Consider the following 11,569-nt stretch of genomic DNA (forward strand, 5'->3'; position numbering starts at 1 on the left):
CCCAATTTTGACCCATTGGCTCAATCTAAGACTCTTGAGCCAAAAAACAAAGAAGTCTCATCAAGCATTCATTTGCTTCAAGAATACTGTAATGTAATTGCCTGTGGACTTAAATAAAGTTCATCGATCTTTCAAGTTGAAAAGGATGAGAAACTATACTTCTTTTGAGAGCAAGCCATATTGTCAAAATGCCATAAAAGAGAGAGAACACTTGAGGCTTCTGGCAAACAAAAGCAAAATATGGAAAACTGAAATAGACATCAAGTATATGAAAGGAATGGGTACTCATTGCTTATGTTGATTTTCTATTGCAAGCCCAAAAACACATACACAAAGTCTACAATGGTGGGACTCAGTAGTGAATCACCCCTTTGAACAATGAACAAAATTGGACTAATAAGTGAGAAGCCCCCACAAAACCTTCAGAAAGAAGGCATTGGGGAGGGGAAAATTGGGATCAGTGGGAAAGGGAACTTACAAAATTTGACTATAATTACAATTGACAAATTCAAGTCTAGCTGCCGCTGCTGCTGCTGCTGCTCTAATGCATATGAGTTCTTGAGATTTCGCATCGAACCCAACACTATTGCTCAAAAATGAGATCATTTCAAACAACCCAAAGACATGTCGCGGAAAGGTATCTTTGATGAATAAACATGTGAATCCATTGGAACACAACTTCACATTGGCTTATTGAATCCATTGGAAATAAAAATGAGCCCAGAAATTCACATTATGAAGCTTCCTATGTGAAACCAAATGATCAAAATTTGACATTCTTGAATATTCACAGGTGAAAGAAGGGTGTACCTCAGGACCCATTTCACGTTGCTTTGAGTAATCATCTTGGATCCCTTCTCTTCAACCCCATCATTCCCACAATAGCAGGAAAAATGATTAGTTCATATGCACAACTATGCCAAAAATTTCCCTTCATTGTATTGTTCTTGTAAGCTTGCACTTGGAAATGAAAAGAGTAGTAGTGCAATTCAAACTACACAACTTCAATAGCTCAGCAGACCGTTGCTTCAACACCGGATTGCAACCGCTCTGAATTACCAAAAGAAGCTTAGCTGCTAGCCCTGCATCGACAGCTATCGGTGCACACTCTTCTGGTGAAATTTCGCAAACCCCCCACAAGATTGTAAGCGCTAACTGAGTGCAATTCTCTGAGACCCTCATTAACAACCTAACCATGTTGGGGATTGTGTTGGGACAATCTTTCAAAGACATTTTTCCTTCTGTAAGGCTTGATAAGGCTTCCAGTACATAAAGAGCAAATTCCAAACACTCAGAATTCAAATTGGGCAAAAGCTCAACTATTTGAGGGACTCCCCCAATGCTCACAATTGAACTCCTCACCCCTTCATAAGAAATTACCAACTTGAGCAACCTGAATCCTGCTAATACACCGTTTGGGTGTTTTTTATCCTTCACTAATCTCAATAGCCCCACCAAAAGGCTAAAACTAGAAAAACTTTTTGATTCCAATTCCTTCCCCTCCATCAACATCTCAATCATTTTGGCGCAGTTGATCTTCGTCTCAACCGATCCCTCGTTCAACATGTCCACCATTAGTGATACTTTCGCGGGTTCCACCAAATTCTTCTTTGATTCCGAATCCAAATCCAACTTCACAAGAATCCCGATTGCTTCAGACCCAACAGCATGTGAAGTAAAAGGACCCAATAAAGAACAAATCATCCCAATCCCACCATTTTCCGCCACTGTTTGCTTAACCGAATCATGGCTACTGACAATTTGCCTAAGCTCTTTGAGGGATTCAACCCTAGCTTGACCCTTAACTTTTTTCTTCAAAACCTCCAAAATCTCCAACCCCCTACCCTGCACATCCTCTGCCTTCTTCTTCATTGCCGTATACTTCTGCGAAAACCAACTATGAATCAAATGGCTCAGAGTATTATTCGGCGTAATCGAATCGTCCCAAAGCTCTTGCATTGTAGTGGGGCAAGTCAAATGCCCCAAACTGAACCATTTGAGGATGTTAGACCTCTCATAGGTCTGACCAGTACAAAGGGTCACTGGATCTTGCATTGGTTCTAAGGAAATCGGGCAAATGAACACCGATGGGACTTCTATCGAATCGAGCCGTTCAACCATCGTTTTCAGATCCAATTTCTCCCCCTTGGCAACCACCCCACCTCCGCCCCCCAAAATCCCATCTTTCACGGCGGTTTCCAGATCTAAAACCTGGCCACCCCCACCCACTTCTTTCTTCCATTCCCCATCCCTCCTACGACTAGATGGTTGATACATCGGCATTTTTAAATAGAAATAGATTATCAAAAACCCAAAACTGAAGAACCCTTTTGAAATCAAGAACTAAGGAACCCTTTAGAATTCACTCCGAAACAATCAAGAAAAGTACAAGAAACGAAACGTGTGGTGGAATAAAGATGGGGGAAAAGAAAAAGAAAGACGCTTACACTCTTTTGTATCTCTATATATCAGGATCTTGACCTTATTGGCAACTGAAATCAACGATACAGATCAAAGGGGGCATTTTTTTCCCTTCTTGACGACCTGCTTTTGGCTTTATCTGATCTCTTTTCTTTTCCCTGGTCAAAAGATCCAAAGTGTAGATTTCCAATTATCACGAACGTGTAAAATCTTCTTCTCCAATACCGAAGCTTTACTTGTTCTTGAAGCTGAAAAGGAGTGAAATGATTCTGACCCAGATGAGAAAAGGAGTAATCAAAGGAGAGAGAAAGAAGAAATAATCACTGTCAAATACGTTTACAATGGAGTTTCGACGAATTTTGGTGACAAGAATAGAATTGAAGAGATCAAAGAATGGGAAAACCCAGAACCAGGAGAGAGAGAGAGAGAGAGAAGCTATCTATCCCTCTCGCGGACAGGTCTTTGTTTTTTGGGATGAAGATGAAAACCCTACAGAAAATTCGTTATTTAATGGATTTTTTAATTAATTTTTGTGTGTTGGAAAAAATAAACTGGAAAAACTGGGAGACTGGGCCCTTGGTTCTCCGAGCACCACACGTGCTGCGGTGTCCAAAATCACTTATAAAGTCTAATTTTCTTAATGAAAAATAAGAAAAATACTTTTTTTGTTTTTGTTTTTCTTTTTTTGGCAATGACTTTTACACTGCCTTATTCAAATAATAACTTCACTCATGTTTTGGGGAGTAATTTTGCTACTCTCATTTTTGTTAATGTCACTTTTTTTTGTGCTTTTATTAGATGATTTATTTTGTAAGAGAATGTGATTGACATTAACAAAAAAGGGAGTGACAAAATCAATTTCCTATGTTTTTCTTTAATGAGGAAATTTTTAAAGTTTCTAGAAGTAATAACTAATTATGTAGTGATTTTATTTGACTGCATATTAGTTCTCGTTTGTCCCAAAAGTGTTCACGACCACCAAAAGATTCTAATTTACTTTTAAAGTATTATTTGAAAAATTCTAACCTATTTTTTCCAATACTCATCCACAAACAACAATAGTCAAGTTGCCCCAACTCTTTTACCACTCCCCCACCATGCCTGTTGCTCTAAAATACTATAAATTCGGTAGTTTATTTTTTCTTTTTTCTGTGAAAATAGAAAGTGATTATATGAAAGAAAACATATTTGTGCCATAATAGAAGATATATTGAGTAAAGATTGAATTAAGAGAAGTGCATATAATCACTTGTATCCCCCTTAGAGCACTCGTCTTTTTATCAGATCTATTAGATTAATTAATACTTGACATGCCATGATACCATGACGAGAAATTTCACTAAAAACTAAACCATGGAATGCATCTACTATCAACAAAAATGTCTAGAACAAAAATATATGCAGGTTTCGTACAAATTAGAGCCGGGTGATAGGAGGGTTAGGTGACGGCTAATGGTGGTATCAAGTGAGTACAGAAAAAGTATTAAGCTTAGAGTTTGATGAAAATAACCGCACTCCCGAATAAATAAAATTTGCGAAGAGGTGTTGAAAAAAATTAAGATTTTTTTTGTTATCAGCTTTTTTTTTTTTTTTTTGACATGGTTATCAGCTTGGAAAAAAATAAAATTAAAGAGTATATATTTTATTGTTCAAACAATTGTATATTTAAAAGTAAAGGTTAAAGGGCAATAAATAGTTGGAAAGAGGTGGAAGCCCGTGGCAGGGGGGGACCCGCAGAGAGGTGGAGCGTTGCTTTTCATCTAATGCCAGGTGGGCAGTTTGACTGGTTTTTTGTTTGGGCCTTTGACTGAAAGTGTGTACAGTTTAATTATTGATTCTTTTTTTTGTTAATTATTTTATGCAATTATTGCACAGTTAAGTAGGGAACATGGGAATTTGAGATTTGACTAAATACTCCTATTCCTACTCCTATTTTGTTGCAGGGAGGGAGCTTAGGTGGTGGTGTTGTACTTGAGGACAAGCTGGTCAAAAGGGGTTGAGCAATGCCCTAATTAGGGCTGCAAACGAACCGAGCCGTTCGCAGCTCGATTCTTTAGTGGCTCGCTCAAGCTTGACTCGAAAGTTTAACGAACGAGCTCGAGCCGATTTTTTCAGCTCGTTTTGTAAACGAGCCGAGCTCGAGCTAGGATATGCTCAGCTTGAGTCGGCTCGCGAGCCGGGGTATATATACTTAAGTTTATGATTTTTTTTGTTATTTCATAATTTGTTTTTTTTCGTTTTCACTATCTAGTCAACCAAGGAAAGCGAGAGCACACCGGTACACCCCCGCTCCATAGGAAAATGAAAGATATATACCTTCATAATCAAAATATTTTTGATTGTATTAGACCTATGTGAGGATATATATATACATTTTTCGTTGGTTCATTAAGGCTTGTGAACAAGCTCGAGCTCGAGTCAAGCCAAGGCTTGCTCGGCTCGAGTTCGAGCTCGTGTTTGTTAAAAACTTAATAAACAAGCTTGAACACCGTAAAGCTCGGCTCGGCTCGTTTCCAGCCCTAACCCTAATGTATTTTCGGAGGCTTTTCAGTAGGCAATAAGTTTTGAAAAAGAACTTGTTGTTAACAAATCGTTAGTTGTTTTCCTTAATCAATAAGTTATTGAAAATGTCAAGTTATTTTCAGTAATCAATAAGTTGTTACCAAATGTCAAATTGTTTTCACTAATCAATAACTTGTTGATTAGTGTGAACAATATGCTAAAATGGCTGAAGTTATTGCCAAAAACTTAGCAGAAACCTGGCCTTATTATCGTGATAATGAATTCCCGATTCAACAGTCTGTAGAGTTTTCTTAACAGTATTTTTGGCATGAAAAATTAAGTTAATTGGACATCGATAACAACACGATCAAGATAGATTTATCTCATGGTTTATCTTTAGAATCCTATCGATCATGATCGTTGTAGATGATCTATCAAGAAAACTCTAGAAATTATGTTTTAGATCCCGATGATGAATTTTCATAGAACTGAACAAGGCGCAGTACACCTTGTCGTGCACTTGCGCACCGTGGAACCCCTTTGCTGCCAACTTGAGGGCACGACTCTAGGGACGACAATCTCATTCGTAACCGGTCACAGGTGAGCATTTGAACCAATCGGATCGGTTTTATCCATTTTTTGTAACCTGTGTGGATATGGTTTTGGATTTTAGTCAGGAAAAAATTCGGGTTTGATTTTATACAATATCCGCACCAAAACTCAAACTCAAACACATACCGAACCCGAATATATATTTCACGATGTCTTCGTATACGCATAGGCACGCATGCATGACACGTAGTATATTTGTGTATATATTTGTGTATATATATACAAACATTGGGTTTGGAGAAAAAAACCAAACCGATCACACGTCGGGTACTTGCAAAATTCAAATTTCAGTACGATTGTGTCAAGAAACACAGGCAGAACTGACCCATTGCCAATTGCCATCCCGACATAACTATCTACATGAATATTTGTCGGACTCATGTAAAATTTTGTGTGTGATTCCTTTGTCTTGACGAGAAGAATCTGCACAAGTAAAAAGTGTGTCATCTTATTTCTCATATCTTAGGTTGTGAATAACAAATATTCAGGCCCAACGATGCTGACCCCACGGGGCTGCCTGAAATATTTGGAAAAAGGCAGTACCCATTTTGACCCCAATGTTAGAAAATATTAAGCTCTTCGCTACTGAAAGAAGTTCCAAAAACATGCAAAGTTCACAATAGTGGGACTCAACTGAATCGCCGGAGACAGATGTGTTCGAGAACGTTAGATGGACGCAGGGCTTACATACATCATGTGAATACAAACACATCTCCGTCCAGATTCGTGTCCCAAGCATTTCAGCTCGATCATATCCTTCCAACAATGAACAAAAATGAAGTATTGAGAGTATAGAGAGGGAAAGTTTGGGTCAATGGGGCAGTGAACTTAATCACATTATCTACAATTACGACTGCCGAATACAAGCCTAGCTGCTACTTCTGTATCCCATATATGAGTTCTTCAGATTCCACATCAGACACAAATCCATTGCACAAAAATGATCATATTTCATTTACAGATTCAACCAACACAGTTACATGTAGCGAATCAGTATCTTTGTCGGGGAAAATGTGGATTCATCCAGACTCAAAACTAACATAGGCTTATTGAATCAACTGGAAATAACAATTAGCCCATAAACTTGCATTATGTGAAGCCAATGATTAACAATTGGCATTCTTGAATATACACAGGAGGGAAAAATGAAGGGTACCTCAGGAACCCATTTGACTTTGCATGGGAACACCTAAGTTCACGAGTCGGTGATAACCGGTCTCATACTGCCGATGTTTCCACGGGCTAAACAACCGTCTCGCAGGTGTCCCGGATCCCACAAGCTCTTCATGTGAACAAGTATGCCAAAACTTAGCTTCATTGTATTGTTCTTGTGAGTTTACACTTGGAAATGAAAATGGTAGCTGTGTAATTCAAACTGCACAACTTCAATAGCTCAGCTGACCGCTGCTTCAACACCGGATTGCAACCGCTCTGAATAACCAAAAGGAGCTTAGCTGCTAGCCCTGCATCAACGGCAATGGGTGCACACTCTTCTGGGGAAATTTCACAAACCCCCCACAAGATCGAAAGCGCCAATTCAGTGCAATTCTCCGAAACTCTCATCAACAACTTAACCACATTGGGAATTGTATGTGAACAATCTTTCAATGCCATTTTGCCTTCTGGAAGGCTTGATAAGGCTTCAAGTACATAAAGAGCTAATTCCAAACATTCAGAATTCAAATTGGGCAGAAGCTCGACTATTTGAGGGATTCCCCCAATGCTCACAACCGAACTCCTCACTCCTTCGTATGAACAAATCATCTTGAGCAATCTGAATCCAGATAATACCCCGTTTGGGTACCTCTTATCCTTGACTAATCTCAATAACCCAACCAAAAGGCTTAAACTTGACACAACTTCAGACTCGAATTCCTTCCCCTCCATCAACATCTCTATCATATTCGTGCAATTGATCTTCGTCTCAACCGATCCCTCGTTCAACATGTCCACCATCAGCGAAACCTTCGCGGGTTCCACCAAATTCTTCTTCCATTCGGAACCCAACTCCAACTTCACAAGAATCCCAATTGCCTCGGACCCAACAGCATGTGAAGTAAAAGGACCCAACAAAGAACAAATCACCCCAATCCCACCACTCTCTGCCACAGTTTTCTTAACCGAATCGTGGGCATTGACTATCTTTCTAAGCTCAATGAGTGATTGAACCCTAGCTTGACCCTTCACTTTTTTCTTCAACATCTCAATAAGCTCCAAAGCTCTCCCCTGCACATCCTCTGACTTCTTCTTCATCGCCGTATACTTCTGCGAAAACCAACTATAAATCAAATGGCTAAGTGTACTATTCGGCGTAACCGAATCGTCCCAAAGCTCTTGCATTGTAGTGGGGCAAGTCAAATGCCCCAAACTGAACCATTTGAGAATGTTAGACCTCTCATAGGTCTGACCAGTACAAAGGGTCACCGGATCTTGCATTGGTTCCAAAGAAATAGGGCAAATGAACACCGACGGGACTTCTATCGAATCGAGCCGTTCGATCATCGTTTTCAGATCCAACTTCTCTCCGGTGGAGATAGCGCCGCCTCCGCCGCCCAAAATCCCATCTTTCACGGCGGTTTCCAGATCTAAAACCTGGCCACCACCACCCACTTCTTTCTTCCAATCCCCATCCCTCCTACGACTAGATGGTTGATACATCGGCATTTTTAAATTGAAAAAGGTTATCAAAACCCCAAAACTGAACAACCCTTTTGAAATCAAGAACTGAGGAATCTCCAGAAATCAACTAAGGAACCCTTTTGAAATCAAGCACTAAGGAACCCTTTTCAAACCACTACGAACAACCAACTACTCCGCAGGAAATGAAGCGTGTGGAGGAATAAAGAGGGGTGGAAAAGGAAGGAAATAGGCTTACAGTCTTTCTATCTCTATCAGTATCTTGACCTCATTGACAATGGAAATCAACCAAAGGGGGCAATTTTTCTTCGCGGACTGCTTTTTTGCTTTTATCTGGTCTCTTTTTCTGGTCAAAAGACTGGTGGTGTACGTTTTCATCATCATCACGATCTAGCACATCATGAAGGGGTAATCTTGTGCTCGAATACCGAAGCTCACTTCCTCTTGAAGCTGAAAAGGAGTGAAATGATTCTAACCCAGATTAGAAAAAATGGGAAAAGGAAGAGGGAGTGATTAAAAGTTGGGAGGAAAAAAGGAGGAATAATCACAGTCCAGGACTCAAGGACGGACTGTGCCCTAAATTAATTACTAGGGGCTTTCGAGGAATTTGTAGCAACAAAGGAAATTGAGAACATCAAAGAATTGGGAAAACCGAAATGGCCAAAAGGCCCAAAACAATGAGAGAGAGAGAGAGAGAGAGTTATCTCTCTCGTGGACGGATCTTGATTTGGGAGTGAAGCTGAAACCCTACAAAATTTCTTTTTTATTCTTTTTTCTGTTTGGGAAAATACTTCCATGAGGTACGGGCTAAGCCAGTGAACGGGGACGATGTGGACCTGGGTGCACGAGCACCACACGTGCATTGATGTCCGAACTCCAAAATCGGGTTTTCTTTCAAAAAAAAAACCTTTTTTTTGGGTTTCCATTTTTTATTTTTCGGGTTTCAAACCCAAGTAGATGCGTAGGGCCGCATATGGACAATCTGCTCACAAGCAGCTCTTAACTCGGCTTGGCTTGCTAAGGTTCGGTTTGGTTTGACTTGTTTAATAAACAAGCTGAACTTCAGTTTAAGGCTCATTTACTAAACAAGCTAGGAGTTTACATGGTCCAGATTGGACAGGTTTTTGTAGAAATTCAAGAACCGAACCATAACTAAACAAGCTGGGAGTTTATTGATTTGTTCAGTTTTTTTGGACGCCCCTAAAACAAGTCGAACTCAATAGTCCAAAGCTCAACTCGGCTCAGCTCGTATAAAGAGGCTCATTAATTAAGTATGTAAATAAGCCAAGCTTGACTCATTTAAAAACGAGCTGAGCTTGAGTTTTAGGCTCGCCAAACTCGAACATGATGAAACTCGGCTCGACTCGTTTGCACCCCTATCCATGCGTAAGCACAAGTATGAACACGAACAGGAAAGGCTGACACTCCAAAACTTGTCTTTTAATCGGAGCAGAAGATCCAACTAATTAAGATCAACCTTGTTTGTTTGGGGGTCTCAAAATCTCCGTGCACGTTCTCCAATAAATTTTCTTTATCTATTTCTCTCTACTCATTTTTCTCAAAAACTTTTCTCAAAACTCTCCAACGAACAAAGCTGGCCAACCTCACATTTTCATTAAATTTATTTACTCCGTATGATATTTGAAAATCTCACATGAGGTTTTTGAAAATCAGTCTTCCTATATTTTTGCTGATAGTACTTCTGAAAAATCTCTCTTTCATTATCCAAACGTCTAAAAATAGTAGATAAATGGGTGATGTCATACCAGTCTAACTTTCAGAACATGGGCAGCGAAAAGGACATCGATCCTTTGAGATCGTGAGCAAAAGAAGGGAAAGCCAGAGTCATTTCATTTCAAAACTTTAGCAGGTGATGAAGTAAATATTACACTGTTCAAATCCTAAATACTGTATGTATCTACAAAGATTGTCTTCATTTGTTACCGCGGTCGTCGACTTGATCACCGCCGATCTTCTTCATCTTTAGATGACAATTTTAGGCTAGGTTTTTTTTTCTTATTGTCCAAAACAGACTAAGCAGAGATCAAAATGAACTGAAACCTTAACAAAATAGATTAGGTGATTCTTCTTATATACATTAACTAATAATTTATTTAACGAAAATAACTTGTATAAAGCCCATAAGCTACAGACAAAATCTTTGAGGAAAACCCACCCTAAACAAAGATAAATGAATCTTTGAAGAGAAAAAACCATCTAGGGTTTTGAGAGCTCTTAGGCGATTTTGAAAAGTAACAGTCGCCTGGCTTTTCTGTCTAGGGGGGACGCCCCTCTCCCTCCTCCCCGGGCTCCTCCTCCTCCACCCGCTCTCCCTTCTCCACTCTCCTCTTTCTTCCCCCTCTTTTCTATGATTTTTTTTTGCTGTTACTCCCATACAAATTGGGCCTTGAACACGTAGTGGCAGGTCGAAGCATCAAACAAACTCCCAACAGTTTTTTCCTCCCTTAGATTTAACCCTCTCTGTTGGGCGGGCTCTGCTATCACCGGAGTCGTTTGTCCGCATGTAATCCGTCGCCGAAGCCCTTGTGGCAGGAGCAGTGAAGGCAGTGAGGGTTGCGATCTATTCGGCAGTTTTTGTGCGGCTGGATTAAAAATAAGATCCGGAGGAGTTTTGTTTCTCCTTGTGAGAGTTTTGTCTCTCATTTTGAGAGTAATAAAGTTCGCTTTTGGACGATTTATTTACGGTTCAGGCTCGAGAAGTTAATATGCATATATTGGTGGTTGCTAGAAATTCATTAGTGTGTTCATTTCTGGTCGAAGTTCGTCTAATAGTATGGATTGTTGTTGTTTTTTTTTCTTGGCTAGTAAAGTATCTCTTTTTGAGACTGCTATAGAATATATGAATTTTTCTACTTAACAGAAGGTGCATCAGGTGATGCCTGAGCTAGGGATGAAAAACATCAATCGCCTCGTTCTTTATCGTTATGTATCAGTTAGATTATTAGTTTGACTTTGTTCAAGTTATCTGTAATGAATTTCGTTATGTAAATGTCGTTGGGTTTTTATCAATGCAGTACTTCTCACTTTTATAAAAACTAATTGTTCTCTTCCATTTTTAAAAAGAATTTTTTTAAAAATTTCCTCTAGATTCCCTCTACTTTCAATATTTCTCTCTCTATCTCTCTCCACTTATTACCCTTACTATTTTTCAAAAAAAATTTCAAAACACAAAGCATAAATGAAAACCCTCATTGGCGGCCATTACGATCGCCGAAATCCACGTCACCGCTAGCCGGAGAACTCATACAGTACAGCCAAAATAAAGAGTCGAAAATTGTTTTAACGGTCTTGCTACTGTCAGCCCACTGGGCTGACAATAAACACACTAAAAGACGAGAAAAATACGTATTTCTGTGTACTTTTTATACCCTTTAAT

General features: G+C 39.5%; 2 protein-coding genes across 2 annotated transcripts; both read right to left on the minus strand.

Moving 5' to 3' along the window:
- Nucleotides 1-267: 267 nt before the first annotated feature.
- On the minus strand, nt 268-2,898 carry LOC131332023 (U-box domain-containing protein 30-like). Its single transcript, XM_058366039.1, has one exon. It carries the CDS (start codon nt 2,281-2,283, stop codon nt 934-936), a length of 1,350 nt encoding a protein of 449 aa, XP_058222022.1. The 5' UTR covers nt 2,284-2,898; the 3' UTR covers nt 268-933.
- Nucleotides 2,899-6,465: 3,567 nt separating this feature from the next.
- Nucleotides 6,466-8,918, minus strand: LOC131332024 (U-box domain-containing protein 30-like). Its single transcript, XM_058366041.1, has one exon. It carries the CDS (start codon nt 8,197-8,199, stop codon nt 6,850-6,852), a length of 1,350 nt encoding a protein of 449 aa, XP_058222024.1. The 5' UTR covers nt 8,200-8,918; the 3' UTR covers nt 6,466-6,849.
- Between the last annotated feature and the right edge of the window lie 2,651 nt (nt 8,919-11,569).

Source organism: Rhododendron vialii, chromosome 7a, assembly GCF_030253575.1.
Source record: "Rhododendron vialii isolate Sample 1 chromosome 7a, ASM3025357v1".
NCBI classification, from domain to species: Eukaryota; Viridiplantae; Streptophyta; class Magnoliopsida; order Ericales; family Ericaceae; genus Rhododendron; species Rhododendron vialii.

Excerpts from the sequence above, each read along its gene's own strand:
- LOC131332023 (XM_058366039.1), bottom strand. The coding sequence starts at position 2,283 with ATGCCGATGTATCAACCATCTAGTCGTAGGAGGGATGGGGAATGGAAG.
- LOC131332024 (XM_058366041.1), bottom strand. The coding sequence starts at position 8,199 with ATGCCGATGTATCAACCATCTAGTCGTAGGAGGGATGGGGATTGGAAG.